General features: G+C 46.0%; 2 protein-coding genes across 7 annotated transcripts in view; one reads left to right on the plus strand and one right to left on the minus strand.

Moving 5' to 3' along the window:
- The window catches only part of SPECC1 (sperm antigen with calponin homology and coiled-coil domains 1), a 78,048-nt gene extending 63,572 nt beyond the window's left edge, over positions 1 to 14,476 (minus strand). For 4 of the 6 annotated variants that reach the window (XM_042830042.1, XM_042830048.1, XM_042830047.1 and 1 more), the window contains exon 1: positions 5,447 to 5,579. The gene's annotated coding sequence lies outside the window, so the exon portion shown is untranslated. Of the gene's footprint in view, positions 1 to 5,446; positions 5,580 to 5,805; positions 5,901 to 14,412 lie in introns of those variants that run through there. The other 2 variants (XM_042830043.1, XM_042830044.1) reach the window with 2 other exon arrangements.
- On the plus strand, positions 13,931 to 18,641 carry TIMM22 (translocase of inner mitochondrial membrane 22). The gene is made up of 4 exons (XM_042830395.1): positions 13,931 to 15,008; positions 15,324 to 15,520; positions 16,512 to 16,584; positions 17,699 to 18,641. The coding sequence occupies exons 1-4, from the start codon at positions 13,931 to 13,933 to the stop codon at positions 17,773 to 17,775; spliced, it is 1,425 nt and encodes a 474-aa protein (XP_042686329.1). The 3' UTR covers positions 17,776 to 18,641.
- Positions 18,642 to 18,838: the final 197 nt, after the last annotated feature.

The raw sequence follows: 18,838 nt of genomic DNA on the forward strand, positions 1-18,838 counted from the left end.
TAGAAAAACTGGATACAGAATTTATTCCAACTCCACAGGCAGTCAGCATCAGCAGAAACAACAGCAGGTCCCTTGGATCTCAAGGCTTGGCTATCCATCAAAGGAGGAATCCACCCATCTTGATGAACAAACTTCTAGGAAACATTCTGCTGGCTGTCAAAGGCTGCTTTCCTCTGAATAACTAAATAAAATTAGATTGAACTGAACGGCAACAGAAATTTTCTACAACCGGGAAACCCAGCAGTTCCACTGCTCAGTACACAGATCTCAGTAACGTTTGCAGAAATTAATTTCCATAAGAAAGTCCCAGAGAAGAAAGGAGGACGTGCACAGAGTTCTGTACCCCTGTATTCCACATGATTTAGGTTTCAGTGCTCATCTCTGTGTGCAATGCTGCCTACTCTATAGAACAGCCCAGCTATAAAGCAGAATCATTCAAGTTGCTTTGGTCAAACAAATGAGAAGAATAATTGCCAACGTTCTTTATAACACTCACCTGTAATGAGTAATGTATGAGTTGAGGTTCATTGAGACCCATGAACGCCCATTTCTGAAAAATGAGGCCAAAAGGACCACCTTTGGAGAGAAGACTCTCAAAGGACAGCTGTCTGTTAGTCAGGTTGGTTGAGAGCCCCAGCCCAGTGCCATTTTCCTATAATTCATTTACTTTTATTGTATCAAGATGTCAGACTATTCCAGGACCTTCAGTACAAACTTTCATGAAAGCAAAACAATTCTCCTGTTTGCTGTTGTTGTTTTTGGCATGCAAACTTTGCATCATGCTCATGCTGTCCTCCTAACCTAACCAAACTCTATTATCAAACTATCAGCTGGAACACAGAGATGGACAGCGAGTTCCAAAAAGTGCAAGACCTTCCCTTCTGGCCTGCAGAAAGCTGTACAGCAGGACAGCCTTCTATGCTAAAGCAGAATGATTTTCTGCCTTTCACATAAATTCATTTTCAGGCTTGACAGATGCTTCCATATGAGTCATGTTTGGTTTTCGGGCTGATACCTGGAACCCAGCCAGGTCAACAACAGGGAAGCCCACAGTCTGACACAGGAATTGCCAGGGTGGGGGTTGCTTTTTTATGTGCTATCTGCAAGGAAGACCAGACAAACAATCAAAAACAATCTGTTACTCCCTTGTGGTCATCATTAGCAACTTTCCTTAGGTATCAGTTCCTTTCAGCTCTGTGTGTAATATTTCTGTCCTCAACATCCTCTTTTCATTTAGTTTCCATTAGCATCAAACTTACTGAAAGCATACTATCTCAGAGCACCAATCCTCTGTTACTCATCCAAACAGACTTGCTGGAACTTTTTCTAGTGCAAAGCTTAACTTTCCTTGCAGTTGCATTAAAAATCCCTCAAAACCACAAGTCAGATCACCCTCTTCCGCCCAAAAATCAACCCAGAGGAATAGGTAATAGGTAAAGTGTGCCAGCACCTCACACCTGACACTCTTGCTGGCCATAGAAAACAGAGAATCAATTTTAAACCTGACCCCAATCACTCAGGCAGCTGATTCCTCCGGTCTATCTCAGTAGACATACTTTCCCATTGCATTTGGGGTTGCATTTTCATGTTTTGATGGTAAAGAACAAAACAACAAGACAACACCTTGAGATTTTCATGTCCAGACTGCTACAGCAGGGAAAAAATGGTTGGTTTTATGCATGCCTCAAGCAAAGATGTTTTTGTGTTTTTGTTTTTTTTTTTTTTAATTTCAGTAGCTCAAAAAAAAAAAAAAAAAGAAAAAAAAAAGTAACAGCCAGGCAGTGAAAGAATCCAAACAGTTTTGCACGGAGTTAAAATCTTAGACTGATTTTAGACAGAAAACATGCACAAATGGAAAAGCATGCCCAAGGTCACCTAACTCATCACTGGAAGAATACAAAACAAAGCAGCACTCCAAGAATTTAACCATCAGTAGTTCTGATACAGCTGGAGGGTCACACCTCCAACCTCTCTGCTATTATCTGAAAATTGTTTGCTTTTTGAGGCGTTTTTCAAGGACAGAACAAGCAACTAACAGAACAAAATCTGTTCTTCTGCAGGATTCCTAAAAATCTCAGAAGAAAGCCTTCAATACAGCCTCAAATAAGAACGTTCTTAGTAGAGCACAGGGCTCCCTTCCTCCACAGCATGAGGAACTACAGCAGAGCCAGTTCCTCCCCCTTCCCTTCACAGCACCAGTGAGAAGCTCACAGCCTATGGACACCCCCCCTTTACCTCTCAGTGACAGTTTCTGCACCACTGGTTACTGAGGTAGGACAATCTCTGGTGTTTGTGTTGTTTAAAGCGTTTCCTGCTTATTTCTCAGCGTTCGTAATTCTCTAAAATAGATACGTATTAATCAGCGTATAAATACACCAGATGGTTATGAAGACATGTAAATAACAGCAGAAACGGTCCAAGTGATGACAGTTCCAGGTAGCCACAAAGGACGAGTTTCTGGTCAGCAACTCCACCTCCTGACCCATCCCAACGTTGCTGACAGGCTCCAGGTCAGCAACCTCACAGCTCCGCTTCTCAGCGCTGCTCAGAACAAAATGCTCTCTTCCCACACCAGCCATTGATGTCACTGATGATTTTTCCAGGCACAGACAGAGCAGCACACATCCTGCTGCTCATCCCTACACACATTCTCCCTGGAGTTTGTGATTTGTGACTTTTTTTTTGCTTAGTTAGATCCCATATAGAACACAGAAATTACAGTAGAACCCTCAAGTGCATGTATGGACAGAGGAGATATTTAGCTGTATTTCTTTTCTCCTTGTTTTACATTCCTGATCATTTATAAAACAGGACCAAAAATCATACAAGAAACCCACCAAGCTAACGCTGTGCTCTGAAACAGCTGAGAACCATCTTCTGTTTGTCCATGGATATTCAATCTTCTCCACCCCCTCCTTCCTCACGCTGATTATCTAACCAGCCACCACCACGCATCTCAGAAGAGAAGCTGTGCTACCTCCCAGTGACCTTCCATCATACAGAAAATACAGGGATAGGGAAGCAAAGATATCAGCTGATTTGTCAGCGTTTTGCTCGCATGTCCTCCAGACAACAGCAGCAGCTACCAGCTGGATGGCACGAGACCTGAACTGATGAAGCACAGCCATGTGCTGGCCTGCAGGAAGCAGTTTGCTGTGCTTCTCTGGTTGCAGTGGATGCTGTCTCATCCAAAAGGCAGGTAGGGTCTTCCACTAACTGCAGGACAGAGATATGAACTTGAATGTGGCAACTCTGAACCCATATGCACCGTGCTACTGATCATTGCACATCAGGAAAAAAAAAACCGTGCAGGGTAGGATGGAAACACTGAAAGAAGGGAAGTGGGCACAGGCAGCATGTTCTCCAGCTGGGAAAGCACATAAAGCATGGAAGGCATATGTACAGGTTGCACAATAAATGACAATCTTCCCCAGAAGGGAGAAAATGATGCCATGATCCTGAATTTCCTAGCTTCTGGAATTGCAATCGCCATCACCACAGAGAATTAGGTCACTCGGGGCTTTCCCCACCACGTCCCTGCCTTGAATATAAGGGTTTAATTTATGTTCAGTATATTGCACATTGAGAACAAAATGTTTTTGAACCATTTCAAAGTAGCGACTGCCCATTAACCCAGGTTCTTTGAACTGCTGCCCCAGTGAATGCAGCACAAAGAGAGTGACACATACGGTTAACACTTATGTTTTGTCAACTCATAAGGAGAAGGAAAAGGTTTCATTTTATATAGAGCAAGAGCTATATAATTGCTAGAGAAATGAAGAATAATTATAAGTGGTTTTCTGGGTAATTACCTGCAATTACGTTTTTCTGCAGCATAGGAGGATAGATAGAGGTACAAGAAAGGGAAGGAATGAGCCCATTTTTAGGATGGCAGAGATGCACAGCAGGTCACTGCACAGTACAACTAACTGGTACATAAACACAGACTGGCAAGTTTCCTCTGTGTGTGATGCACAGCTGGGTGACACCACAGCCAGTGCACTGCCTCGAGATTCCTCCTGATTCTGCCCTCAGCTCCAAAATATTGCCACATGTTGGGATGTTTCCCTGATTCCCCTTTTCCACCCATCACAACAGGGGGAAATAATTGAGATCTGGGAGCCATTCCTTAAGGAGATACTTATCCTCCGTCAAGGTGCTGAGAAGGCCGTTTATTAAAATTAGGAAATGGGGAACTCCTGAACTTTTACGAGTGATGTTGTAAACTTCAAGCTGAAAGGCTACTTTGGGAAGGCAACAGTAGTAAATTCTAAACCTGAAGGAGAAGCTAGAAGACTTTTGAATTTAAAAAACAGTCATACTGAACAGGAACTGAACAGATCTAAATAACAGTATCAGGGGTTTGTGACTATGAGTTACTGGACCATTGAGGGACTAAAGGACCCACTGTGGTGTGCTGCATAACGAAATGAAATTGTTTTAAAACAGAGGAAAGTGAAGAGGTAGTACATGTGTGCACGTTAGGATGAGGTATCCCTGCGTTAGTCATCTGCCACACTGTGAAAAAACCCAGCATATTTCTGCAAATCAGACATCCTCTCCACAGCTAAGCTTACAGGGACAGAAAGTGCTTCACAGTTTAGAAAGGGTAGAAGTGGACCAGCATCCTGGAGGTGAAACAAAGAACTAGTAGGGGACACTCATAAGAACTTAAGACAGCACACAAGAGAAGGTGGTAGAGAATCCCTGTTTTCAAACCAGTTCTACCAGTAATCCCTTACTGCTACTTATACAGAACGGTAATTAACATCTCCACAACTTTGCAAAGCTATGTTACATGCTATATAAACACTGCTATTATTACAAACATGCTTCAGCCCAGAGTATACTTCTAAGGCCACCTGTCAAAGTGGTACAGCTCAAGGGCCCTGCAAAACCCAGAGCAGCTGCATGCTTTGGTGTTACGGGATGGGACTGTCTGGCAGGCTCTGCAGTGCTGTCACTGGTCCCCTGCGGAGAAGCGAGCTGCCAAAGCTATTTGTTTAGCAGCTTGTTCCTTTCTGCCCTTTCCTCAGTGGGCTGCGTGAACACGCAGTAGCAGAGGAAAGCCTGCTCATGCTCCTGCTTGGTTTAACTGCTGGAACGCAACACTCGGCTCCCAGAGAAGAAAGGAGATGCAGGCACAGAAATAGCTTCAGCCCTTCTGTCACCCAATTCTCTGAAGCCACGCAGGAGAAAACACAGTAGCCAGCTCTCCAGATTCACTTTTTGGTAGCTGTCATGACTTCTAGATCACCCCCAGCCTATTTTCTGTAACACAGAATTGTTTGCACTCTACATATTTGCGTTTCATGCAATTTCAGTTTAATTAGAGTAAATACAAAAAAAGTACTGCTGAGCATTACAGGCTCATTCACTCTAAGACGTGCCGACATTCCTACAATCCTGATACAGATATTCCCAGCTTAGAAAGTAAAATACTTACAGTGAAAGCTTGTCCTCTTCTCTGCATTAAGAAGAAAACTGTCTCCCACTAGCTTCTGACAGCATGTGCAAGCCAGACTGAAAATACAGGGCTTGAGCGCTTCCCTGAGAGGAAAACCACATTGCAGCGAGACAGAGAGCTGCTTGAGAAATGATTCACATACGGAAGCAAGCTGGCTTCACCAGCACTTTGGCATTCAGCACACACACGCACACATATATGCACACTTGCTTACTCAGGGGAAAGAGAAATATTATATTTTCATCAAAGCAAGGCAGATTTATTCAAGAAAGCCATTTCAAAAGCACAGAGATGCTTCACGGATTAAAGCAGACCAAAGTTTTCTTTCAATATCTCACCATCCTTAAAAGCAGATCTGGACCCTGGGCAGACACACTAGCAGAAATAGCTGGAGTCAGTCCTGAGTGACTTTTCTTGAGCTGACCAAGAAGTCTGGTCTCTATTTAAGGACTAGAATGAGGGGGATCAACAACCCACTTGCTTAATCTTTCTGAAGAAAATGTAGTCTCTGAAAACAGGAAGGAAAGTGTCAGAGGCTGTGACAGATCAGGCACTGAGAGCATCACTGGTCAATGTCTGGTGGGTGCCAGGCACCCACGATCAGCTGTAAGCCCCTAAGCACTCACCCGACCAGGACAGCTGACACTGAGAGCTCAGATACCTGCAGTACCAACCTGACTCAGCCTGCTTTGCCAGTTTCTTCAGTACCTGAGGACGGACTGGGTCATCACAGGCAGAAGAATTTATCAATGCCTATTTCTATACATCTGATATTTAGAGTCTGAGATTATTCACAGCTCAGATAAGAGAGCAGTACTTCCTGTCATTCATATTAACCAAGCCATGGCAGGTGTTGCCATCTACACAAACGGCGTTTCTCCTCCTAAGGAAGCAACACTGCTTTCAGTGACACATGCATAGACAGTAAGGCAGGCTGCAAGAAGCTCTGCTCTGACACTGGACAACCTTCAGAGCTGAATAGAAATGAAAAGTACTGACGGCATTTACATACTTCAGTTTTGCTAGAATAGAGCCACACAATTTCCCCAGGCCCAACAAGACCAGACATACATTTGTTTATTGGGTTTTTCAGTAGCACTTACATTCATCTGATCTCTTCACTTAGACCAAAGAATTATTCAACACAAAACCTTCTGAACTGAAAAACTGCATTTCTGTTTAATGAACAAAGAGCCCAGAAACAGACAGCTAAAATGAGTTGGCTGAGGTCATAAAGAAAGCCTGCGGCCTGTCCAGGGCATTAACCATAATTACTTTCACACAGCCAGGATGAGAAAATTTCAGCAGCAATATGAATTTCTTTATTTCTTTGTTAAAAAATAAAAAAATAAAAAACAAACTGCCAGGTTCTCACCCTACCAGTAAGTCTGGCCAGCAGACAAACACATGAACAGATGGCACACTGGTTGCATGCTGGTCAAAGCCACCAGCTCTTCTAACAAGGGACAAAAGTTAGACTGAATCTCACTCACCAGTGCACCTTCATAACCCTGCATGTGATGACTGCAGGTGCTTTGTGGTGCAACCTGCATCACTGGTGTAGTTTCACAGGAACAAATAGGATAGCACATAACTTAAAGGAATGGGCAAAGGGCAGAACTTCCAGTGGCACAGCTCATTTGAGACTCAAGCATACATGCTGCATGGAAAAAAAAAAAAAAAAAAGCTCATAGGAGGAACAAATGAAAAGTATCTTTGCATTTACAGACATTTATACTATTTTTAACTGCTTTTGTGCATGGAACAACCTTAATTACAGAGACAGAGATTCCGTAAGCAAGGCTATTATGTCAATAACAACATCTTTTATAAAGCAAGTCTGTAATTCAGCTATAAGACTTGGTTTTATAACTCCAGACAGTAATGTGCCAAGAGTAATTACAAGGGAAAGTCTGCACCAGACAGCGGGTGTAAGTGGATTGAGGCCGTGGCTTTGGTCAGTATTTACTCCCCTTTCCTCCTCCCCCTCTGTAACTGATACAAACTTCTTTATTTTCTCAGTTCCACTACAGATGTCAGGAAGTTCAAGCAGCCAGCAGACATGTGCAGAATGAATCATGGGGCACCGCTTTCCATCCCGACAAAAACAACCGCTGTTCAGCTAACAAGATGCTGCTGCCGATCGAATGGGCGGATAGAAAAGGCAAAGTCCTGGAACTGCTGCCAGGAAGGCTCCACTAGCACAAGAAATACTGCATACACTCAATGGGGGAACTCAGATTTTCTCCTGCAGTGTCACTTCCCCATGTGTACACCTGCAGCACGTACCCTGTGGCACAGCTACCAGCTTTGACCTGCAACCAGAGCAAACATTTCTGCTGGAGGAAGCTAGAATCATTAAAGCTGGAAGAAAGCAGATATGATTTATGGAACATGGAGTGCTACAAGAGACAGAAAAAGCAGCTTGAAAGCAGCTTCCTTTGTTGCCTATTGCCAAAATTTCAGAAGACCAGACAACAACTTGAAAATTTCCAAGGGAACAGCCACAAAGTACGTCAAAAATAGAATTAGGAAACTGCCTGATTCAAATGTAAGAGTCTGTGAGAGGAGCCAGCATCTTGCAGTATTTCTGTCATCTCCATCCAAATCACTGAAGAGTTAATAGACATCTATCCACCAAAAAAATCCAACCCACAGAACATGACAGAATGAGGAAGGAAATCTACATGGCAAAGAAATATTCACAAGCTCTCTGCAATACATACATATAAAATAAAAGCCTCATTGCTTTTTTCCACACACGTATCTAGAGAAGTTGGCGTAGGGACATCTGAAAATTGCAGAGAAAAATTCTCAGCCCTAAGAGGCACAGCAGCAAACCAAAGGCAGTGTTACTACAGCTGCTCCTCTGTTCAAAATGCAGATACATCTCAGTGTGTGAAAAACGCAATGCTCAGCTCTCTTCCCTGAAAGGGGAGATAAGACTTCCAGTGTTCTTTCTCACTTAACTGTTTTATTCCAGTAATGAAATTTAAAAGACTTAGAAGAACAACACCCCTGGTCTTTATTGCTCTTCACTGTTAGTTTTCTGATGCATAGGCTCTAACACAGCATTAACAACACAGAATTACCATATTCAAGTTGCACAGCAAGTTCCTACTACCTACACAGGCAAAGTACTGCACAACCCGATTTGCTCTCTCTCTTTATTGGCCGGGACAGACTTCATGTTGGAGAAGCCAGCATTTGATCACCTCACAGGAGAGGAATCAGAACAGGCATCCATTAGAAAGATGAACAGAAAAATCACTTCTTTAAGTTTTTGCTGATCACTGACAATGGAGAGCTGTGCAGGAAAATTATGGATCAAAGATGGTGTGTGCTGGAGGCTGCCTTCGAAGCAGAAACCCCAATGGGATGGAGTAGGAACGCCCCATCCCACTGCTTTGAACTTCTTGATGCATTTCAGGGAGATAGAAATAAAAGAGCCAAGGTGCCAGCTTTGTTTTGGAAGGATTTGGAAGTGCTGACAGACCCTGAATGGAACCAGAACTGCAGGGCATGCCTGGATGCAAAGTGTGCATCACAGGGAGCCCAGCAACCACAAGAACTAGGACAAATTAACTGAGAAAAGTGATGAAGCACAAGGAGCTCAAACCCCAGAAGACTAACATGCCCTCTAATGAAGATCAGGATTTCAGAAGAAAAAAAAGCTATTTGCAAGATTTGGTTCTCTATACAATAATATCCTGAAGTTCCATTCTTGTTCTTACTCTGCATTTCTTATTTCTTTTTTTTTATAGATAGTTTAAACAGCACCAGCAGCTTGGTAACCCTTATCTGTTTTAAAGACAGTGAAACAAAGGCACCTAATTTATTGACAATGCATCAAGAGCTGGTAAGGATCTACAGCACTCATTGATTTCAGCCCCCAGCCAATAGGAAGTCAGCAGCTTTGCAGAAGCTGGGCCTGCTGTTACTGATAGGCACCCAGACCTGCAGCACAAAGATTTGGCTTTGGTGGCCTAATCAAATGCAGGAAAAAGGGGGAATCTAAATTAACATTCAGCAACTGATTGCTTCCAGTCAACTTGTTTAAATGACTGCACTCGCTGCTGCCTGAAAGCTGAAGCTCTCAAACACAGAGATTCATCTCCTCCAGCATTAATGGCTGTGATACAGCATAACCGTTAAGAAACCTGCAGGAGGGAATGCGAGGGACACCTGGGAACCCATCACTTGGGGAAGGCAAAAGGAACTACTGCTGGTAGAGAGCAAATGAGGACTGATTGGCCAAGAACAACCAAGGAACTTGGCAAAGGAAGCCGCTGTGTGGGACAGAGGGGAAGATTAGGAAGTTCAGGACAGCAAAGTTGCTCTGGTAGTGCCCAAATAGCAGTGCTAGCATGATGCCCAGCCACAGTATGGGGATACAGAGAAAAGAGAACATAGAAGGCAGATCATTTTTTTCTACTACAGACTGAATAAACCTGAATAGGAACGTCTGTTCCTGTAGTGAGTACCACAATTCCATATCCTTCATTAAGATTAATTAGTTCACTTGTTGGCAGTATCAATGGAAAGGTCAAGCACAGGATTGATCAAGGAAAGCCAAGCTTCCCTATTGCTGTAGGAGCTGCTGGGAAAGCCATGCTCCTAGCATGGCTCCCAAAAGTTTGGGCTCTCACTGCCCACATAACCGACCTCAGTTCTCTCACCTGAGGACATCTAATATGAGAAACATCAATCTTACAGCCTTCCATTACCATTAACATTCACTATCAAAGTGAAGAACTAATGTATTTCCTCTTTGATGTTGTGGGTAATCTCATTCAGAGCGTGCAAACAGCCTGAGCTGCCCCGCTGCATCTCAGGGAGCTGGAAGCCTTCTCCCAGCAAGAAACCCCTGCAGCAGTTACCATGGTAACACCAGTATGAGACATTCAAAGGCAGCTCTCCCATAATCACTTCTATTAGGGATCAAGAAGCTTTATTAAGAAAAAGCAGAAAAAGCTTGAAACCAGAGACCTGGGTCTGGTAACAGAGTAAGTGGACAGGGAGCATCCAGAGATCTGCTCTTACACCTCCTGGCTGCACACAAAGCGCTCGTTCCATTCAAACCTGAGGCAGCACTGAAGTTGGCACAAAAAGCTACTTTTAGTCATTTAAAAATTTGTTCCACCGCCACATTTCAGCAGCAATAGCTCTATGAACCCCTCCAGAAGTGCAACAGGGGGCTGTGCTGTGGCTCACTACCGCAGCAGGGCCGGGCTGTGGGACGTATTGCTGCCCATGGCACTCAGAGGGCCTTCCTTCCTGCAGGGGACATCGGTGGCACTGCAGGTCCGAGCAGCGCAGCACCACCTAACAGCAGCGGGGCAGCCCCAGTGTCACACTGCTATGTGCATGCAGGTACGTAAGAAGCTCACTTTGATGAAGAGCTCTCCTGGGAGAACTAGAGCTATGAATGTCAAACAGTGCATTTCTTGAGGTTTGAATCTGCAGCCTTCCAGACCGGTGGAATGCAACAAAGAATCTGCAGGACCAGATCTCCAGCCACCAAGTCACTGCGAGCTGGCTAAGGCAGCTAACAATTATCACCTTGAGATTCCCTTTCTGCTGCATATTTCCATGACAACTTTCCCCAGTATCAACTTCTTCACATTGGAAAGGTCTCTCAAATGAGAGTTTGGGCTCCTATAGCAACGGCTGAAATCCCTGGGAGATGATGATGTCTGAAACTTTACACAGATCTTTTTTTAGCCCACAACACGAGTGCATTTTAGATTTCTTAGATCAAAGCAAAAGTTTGCCTAGTATTGGGGAAACTGGGAAGAAGGAAACCGGTAGCTCACTGAAGTGGGACAAAACTGAAGGAACTGTGGTCAAAAAGGATGTTCACTTTGAGATATAAAATGTTAAAGAGAAGGAAGAGAGGATCAAACAGCTCAAAAACCACACATCCTGCTCCTTTTCCCTGAGCTACAAATCAGAGCCGCAAGGAACAGGCCTGCTGATCCTAAAAGGAGATCTTCTGTAAATCTGTGTCTATATCACTGCAGTCTTCCTGACCTGAAGAAAAACCAGCGAGTCAGGCTGGCTGACTTTCCCATTTTACCTCCCATAAACCTGCTGCCATCTCCACAATGTGACCTGTTATTAATACTTCAGCTGTCTGCCATCATAGTGACAGATTCTCCAGCATAGAAAGCCTTTTTTCTTTTTTAGTATTAGAAGAAAAAAATATCTGCACTATCAAACATAAAATTGGTTAAATTCATAAGCCAAGGGAAGCATAGATGTTAAAGCAACTAAATCCACTGGATTTAGGCATATTTCACAAAGCAATTTATTGCTGTAATGTCCTTTCAAAGCCAACAACTTAAAATCTCATAGGTAAGAAATCATTACATTTAGAACCTGGATGAAAGGTAGGAAAGCTGCAGCCTCAGTTCATGGATATGAGAACTACAGAGTGAGAACGTTAGGTGGTACTGCTGGAATGGAGCCCAGCACAGCCCTCTGTAGCCATGGAGAGCCTATGGGCTCCAGGAGAGGCAAGGACTGCAGAGCAGCCAGCTACCAGCACTGCAAACCTGCTGTGCTTTCTTCTGCTCATGGTACAATGGAAAGGTTTTCCTTCTTCCGTGAGATCAGTAAACCTGTCCTCTCTTCCTCTCTGTCTCTTGGGCTGCTGCAGTTCTGGGAAAGGAAAAGAGGCAGGCAGGTAGGTGTGAGAGTAAAAAAGAATGGATTAATCTCACTGTTTTCAGCTTCCATCTTCAGCCACTTCCTGCTTCAGAAAGGACTCAGGAACTGACAACGTGTTACAAAATAAAGTTGAGCTACAAAAACCTTTGGCTTTTGTTTTCAATCAGCACTGCCAAAAATGACAGCTGAAGCCTATTCAAAATCTTGGAGGGACACACAAAACCAGGATTTCAAGCAAAACCATTACTTCCAAGGTTTGAACAATCTGCCTTTCAGAACCCTGTCTGGAGAACATTGCAATGCAGGATAACAACCGAGTCACTGCACAGGCCAAGTGAAATACAGTCGTGTAACATTCCTGTATGCTGCCCTCTGCTGAAGTGCTGAGCACAGTGGGTCCATCACAGGCCTGAGCAAAGCCACCGTCAGCTGCACCTCATCTTGTCATCACACTGAGAGGACACACACAGAATGAAGAGGTTTCACCTGGGGCGAGGAAGAAACAACTTAAAATTTCACATGAACAACTCATCAGAGATGCCTCAGACTCTCAGATTCCCTCTCCAAGCCTTGATGTTCCATATGACTTCCCTCATGTGACTATTTGGATAATCCCATCAGGACTTTTCAAGCACATATATTTGCTCAAAGGTGGAACAGAGAACAGCACGAAGGAGAAAAGGGTAAATACCTAAAGGGGAAATAGAAATGTTTAATTCAATATACATATTCATAAATAAACATAATTGTTTCATATAAACGCAAGTGAAAAAACTTGTGAAATATTGTTATATTCACAAGCTAACATAAACTCATGATTTTGGGTTTGGAAACACAGAAAAGAAATTAAAAGCAGTATTCCAGCTTCACGTGTAAACTCACAGCATCAAATGCCAGCTCCAACATATTTTCTTCCCTTTATGTCTTCGGAAAATAGGCTTTGCAGATCAGCCCAACTAGGTTAGTGTGGATCAAAGAGAAGATTGAGATCTACAGTTCAGGGCTCCCTAGGGAGCTCAACCTGCCACCAACCTCCCCTCTTGTATGAAGATCCCATTGTAGTAGATATTAACAGCACGCTTTGCAACAGTTTCTGACCTTAAAATACAAAAAGCCTTGAAGAGTAAAAGAATAGCAAGGGAAGAGCTCTGGGCAGGTCTGATGGTCCAGCCAGCAGAGGGCAGTGGAATTTAAGAGGAAAAGAGGAAAGTTGATGAAAATAACTTTGTCACTTCACTTGAAGAGGTACTCAGTCAATCCAGGTTGTTTTTTGAACCTGCATATCCAGCGCAAACAAGACACAGGGCAAGAAGTTTAAGAAAGTGAAAAGAAAGAAGAAATAAGAAAAAATTATTTTGGATCTGTTGGATTTCTAAGCAGTCACCTTTCAGAGCACCGCATGGCATCAGGAAGATTTCATACTTAACCCACTACTTAAGAACATGGAGCAAATCTTTTACATCATTTTCAATTCTTGAAACAGATCTGAAGCATCCTGCTGAAGCTATCGTAGCTATTTCTCAGCTATTTTCTTACGTATGGGTAACAAAGTTAAACCAAGCCAATGTTGAAGTCACCAAGGCTATTTCCTCCAAGTGAACCCATCTGCAGTCTGCTGGGCTGAGCAGAGCACTGCTTGTGCTCCACATAACAGCAAAATGAGATGGAATACACGTGTGTGGGTGAAGGCTTTTAACCTTGGCAGCACCTCGCTCACTGAGGGGGGCACTGAAGAAGAGTTTCCCACTCCGTTACCAAACAGAGCAAGCATGGAAGGACTGAGGTTTCTATATGACTTGCTGTGAGCTCAGTTTGCATTCTGTGACAGAAGGGCAGACTTTCATTTGCTCTCTAAGCACCTTTGAAGTAAAGCTGCCTCTCCGTGCCTCCCTGCACCAGGGGCTGCTCGGATGGCCGCAGGAGATCCCCGGCACCTCGCACCTTCACACACCTCAGGAGAGCCCTGAGGGCCATCGGATGAAGCCTCGCCACCGCAGGGACCTCCTCAGGGCTCGGCCCGGTGCTGTGCAGGAACACCACCGCAGGACCCGCAGCTCCCATGGCGAGGCTGACCTGCTGCGCCCAGAAGTCACTCAGACGGAGCGGCGGGCAGGAACGGCGCCTCAGAGCTTCACGGCGCCTCAGAGCTTCCCGCCTCCCCGCACACCTGAGGCAGAGAGACCCCGCACTGCGGCTCCTCAGCCCTCCCGCAGCCCGCGGCTGCCCCCAGCCCGCTCCCAGCCCTTCTCCATCCCACTCAAAGCCGCTCTCACCTGCTGCCGCCTCCTCTGCCGCCGCCTACCTCCGCTGCCGCCCTGGAGGATGCTCGGGCAGCCGGAGCGCTCACCTCAGCTGCACCGGCCCCAACGGCCGCCAGGGGGCTGCGGCACGCCGGGTAACGGAGCTCCCCGCCCTCAGCGCGGCCAATCGTGTTTCTCGGCGCGAAGCGTGCCGGGAGCTGTAGTTTCCCGCTCTGGCGCGGCCGCGGCGCACACTGGGAGATGGAGTCGCGGCATCGCGCCTCACCGCGGGCGTCTCCCTCAGCGAAACTACGATACCCATAGGCACCCGCGCGCCACTCCCTCCGCGCTACGGAAGCCGCGCTGCCTGCGGCTGGAGCGGGTCGGGGCGCCGAGGACAGCGATGGCGGGCGCACCTCCGCCTTCCACGCCGGGCGGTTCGCAGCCGCCGCCGCCTCTGCAGTACAGCGCTCTGCTGCAGCACCTGGTGGGAGAACAGCGGCGGCCCCGAGTGTGGGACCCCAACACCTTCGGGGGCATTCCCAGCCCGCCCAAGAGCAAGGAGCAGAAGATGGTGGAGAGGGCCATGGAGAGCTGCGCCTTCAAAGCGGCGTTGGCCTGCGTGGGGGGTGCGGCGGGGCTGGGAGAGCCGGGGGGTCCCGCGGTACAGGGAGGGGTTGGGGCTGAGAGAGAGGCTGCGGCCCCCTCAGTTCTCAGGGCCCGTTCTGGCCCGTGGGCCCGGGGAGGGGTCTCCTTCCTTCCCTCCCCAGTTGAAGGAAGAGTGCTCCGTGCTGTGTGCCTGCAGTAAAGGAGGGTCAGCATCATTGCCCACCACAAAGAGGGACAGCCCCTCATGCTGCCCATAGGACCGGGGCAGCTCTGATCCTGTGAGGAGACCTCTGCTCCAATCCAGAGGTTCTTTTCATAGCCATCGTCTTTCCCAGGGTTCGTCCTCGGAGGAGCGTTTGGGATCTTCACTGCTGGCATCGACACCAATGTGGGCTTCGACCCCAAGGACCCCTATCGCACCCCGACTGCCAAGGAGGTGCTGAAGGACATGGGGCAGCGCGGCATTTCCTATGCCAAGAACTTTGCCATCGTGGGCGCCATGTTCTCCTGCACTGAGTGCGTGGTGGAATCAGTGAGTAATGACTCTCAAACATTACATAAAGTTTTATTATACACTAGTGATCACCTTTCACGAGTCCAAGCCCCCTTGCACTGTGATGAGGGATTGGCTCGTTTCCTTTTGCTTCTTGCTCATTTAAGCTTTTCAGTTCTAAAGGTTTTCAGAGCTGTTCTCTGATGGAATAAGCAGACCTGCGTGCAATAGTAAAGACCTTTCCCATTCAAGTCCTGGAATTTGGCATTACTTTTTGAAACCTGAGTTCCAAACAACTTGTTGTTGTGTTAAAAGATCAAACTGGGAGTTGCAACATGGCCATCTGAGCCTCTAAAAATTGTATGTGCAGAAAGGGATCCTTTGATGAAAGTTCTGAAATAATAGACCTGTTTTCATCTTGCCCCTAAAGCAAGAAATGACCTCGTGCAGCTCGGCATTAAAGCTGTCATCCATTTTCTTAAGTAGGAAGATGAGTCTGTTATGAATGTCACTACTGTCCTTTAATTGAAAAACACAATTAGTTCTTATGTAAAAGAAAAGTGTATCTGTTTGCACAATGAAGCAGAACAAACAGATGTTGCACTGGTGAAAACTAGCGTGCTCATGCTATTTCCATAGCTAATGTTTGCCCGCAGGGTGCTGATCCTCTCCCTGTGCTGAGCAGCAGGCTGCAAGACCAGGCTGTGCTCACAGCGCCTTTAAAATCTGTGAGCTGCTTCCAGTGGACAGTGCTGCCTTCTGGGGGCTGTATGGGTTCACCTGCAAGTCTGCTGTAGCACTGCATTGCACCATGCAGATGTGTCTCACCTCTCCTGCTGACCCGCTCCTTTCCCTCCTCCTGGCCGTGCAAAACCTTTTACGGTGCAGGGGGGCCATCTGCTGAGAGCAGAGGGAAAAACATCCTCATCTGAAACAGGGCTGGAAGGTCGCTTCATCTCCCTTGGTATTAGCACAGATGTCGAGCTGTTATTCCATATTTACTTGTTGTCTCTGTTTTTTAATTCCACAGTATCGTGGAAAGTCAGACTGGAGGAACAGTGTTATTAGTGGCTGCATCACGGGAGGAGCAATCGGCTTCAGAGGTTGGTGATGCCTGTTAGCAACTACTGTGATAAGGCAGCAGTTTGGTATGGTAACAAGCAGCATTTTTAAGGCAGCACACATTGCAAATCTCTTTGTATGGGGTTGTGTAGATGTCAGCATGAGAATGTGCTTGAAGTTGGCAGAATTGCCATCTCTGTCGTTTTCCTGTCATCTTGAAAGATATGTGTGGGTAGGGAAGGCTGGTTGTACAGGACAGGGAGATCGGAGAAAAATGAACAGAAGTGACTTGAAAGCAAATCAGGAAATGGTGCTAGCTATCCACATGCTTCTGGGGTGTCATGGAAAGGGAGCCAAAAATATGTTCTGAGCAACTCGCTGAAGTTACAGGTCTTGTGTTAATAGAGCTCTACTCATATATATTGTTTCACTGGCAGGAACTCTGTTAACTTGCACAGCTTGTACAATGCTTCCCTCCTTTCTCCCATCTCAAATCAAACAGGCAATTCTATTTAGCTGCACAAGAGCAGGAGCACTGAGATTTTCATCCAGCAGGACCTAGTGGGGACTTCTTGGGAAGCTTTGACTGTTAACATCTGGAGAAGAGCCCCAGGCAGGAAGAGAGCTGTGCTGCTGCTCAGCAGAAATATCAAACTTCACTTATTTATCGTTAAGAAAACAAAATCAAACAGACAGAAACAGTTTACAGAGCATAGGAGAAATGGAAATGCTCTCAAAAGAGCTTCTAATTGAGCTTGTTAAGTTGTGTCTGTCCTGAACCTAATCCTCTTAGAGCATTCAAAGTAGCAGCTGCTTTTGCTGTCCATCCTTGCCCAATAATGAAGTCGCTTGCTTTGAATCAGAGCACCCTGCAATCGGCAGTGGCCACTGCTGTTTTCTGTCCTAGCCTGCATAGGGAGACTTGGCAACACTGCACGCAGTCACTGTGTTATGCTAATCCAGATGTTGGGAGCTGCAGTCCCATCTGTGCCAGGTTACCCCCTTTCCCTTGGGCAGTGGCAGCATCCCCTGGTGGAGGACCGCCAGGTTCCTGCAGGTGTCAGCTTCTCAAGCCAATGCATTGTCGGCTAATTGCTGCGAGGAATCTTTTTTTCCCTGTTTTGTCTCATTCTTTCCCACCCTTTTGCATTGCAGCTGGTATGAAGGCAGGGGTGATCGGCTGCGGTGGATTTGCTGCTTTTTCCGCAGCAATTGATTATTATCTGCGGTAACGGCAGGATCCCTCGGGAGCAAGTTTTCCTCGCCTTCCAGTGCTGCTGCTCAGAGCCTGCATCACGGCAGAAGAACCATCAGGCCTACCTTTCCACTGCCTTGGAGTCCTGATCAGTGCAAGCTGGATGATGCTGGCTGCTTTTCCTGAATGACTAACAATAATCTGGCTGCGAGCCTTGGCATGCTGCTTCAGGCAGGCCTGCAGGAATGTGCAAGGATGGAGCCAGGCGCAGGGAGCAGTATCACCAGTACGGATCAGCTGACTGTCAGTTTCCAGGAAACAAGCCTGGACTCCGAGCTTTCTGGATCCTTTGGGTCTGATTTTGATTAAGTCTGTTGCTAGCATCAAAAGAGGCAGGAGGACAATCTTCATAAAGAAATGCAGTGGTTTATGTTATTGTGTTTGAATATGCTGCAAGTGTTTAGCAGCTCCTGGTTTGCAGCTTGCTGCTCTGTTGGGGAGAGGTAAGATCCTGTGGAGAAATAGTTTGTTCCAGGCTTTTCTTAAAATACCAACCGAAGACAAACCACCATCTGTACAACTTGTCTTATTTCAAGTACAGAACGAATGCCAGATTTCTTTACCATTTCCTAAAGGGGAAAAGCAAGAAGGAATCCTGTGCCTTAGAACCATGTGGTTCCTGGCAGATGAACAAAACAGTTGAAGGGTAAAAAAGAGGTTGTTGCAGATGTATAATTCTCTGTAGCCATTTGGCTCGCCTGATTTAACCTCGCCCTGGGAGTACAAGCAGTTCTGCTACTGCTTTATACTGCCACAGGCTCACACCCTCAGTTCCAGCAGTTTGATGGCTGGGCTTTAAAGCAGAGTTGTGAGAATAAAGACAGATAACAAGGCGTTCACTTAGAACATTGTCTGCTTCCCATCCTTTTCCTACACCTCCTCTGAGCTCCCCAGTGTTAAACTGGGAGAAAGTGAAACATCACTTCTGCAGAACACCGGTGCTGAAGTCAGAGCACCTGCTCATGAGCTTGGCTGGCTGCTCCTCTTTGGATTTGCATTCTTATTAGCTGTCTTGTTTTTCTAACCAAATTCTGTTTTTG

The sequence above is a fragment of the Centrocercus urophasianus genome, unplaced genomic scaffold (genome assembly GCF_019232065.1).
Source record: "Centrocercus urophasianus isolate 14NV4802_14NV808 unplaced genomic scaffold, USGS_Curo_1.0 seq_33, whole genome shotgun sequence".
NCBI lineage: Eukaryota > Metazoa > Chordata > Aves > Galliformes > Phasianidae > Centrocercus > Centrocercus urophasianus.

What these genes read in the sequence shown, in the direction of transcription:
- TIMM22 (XM_042830395.1), top strand. Translation starts at nt 13,931, where the DNA reads ATGACTTGCTGTGAGCTCAGTTTGCATTCTGTGACAGAAGGGCAGACT. An exon ending in CTGAGTGCGTGGTGGAATCA is followed by an intron (nt 15,521 to 16,511) that starts GTGAGTAATGAC and finishes TTAATTCCACAG; the next exon opens with TATCGTGGAAAGTCAGACTG. An exon ending in AGGAGCAATCGGCTTCAGAG is followed by an intron (nt 16,585 to 17,698) that starts GTTGGTGATGCC and finishes TTTGCATTGCAG; the next exon opens with CTGGTATGAAGGCAGGGGTG.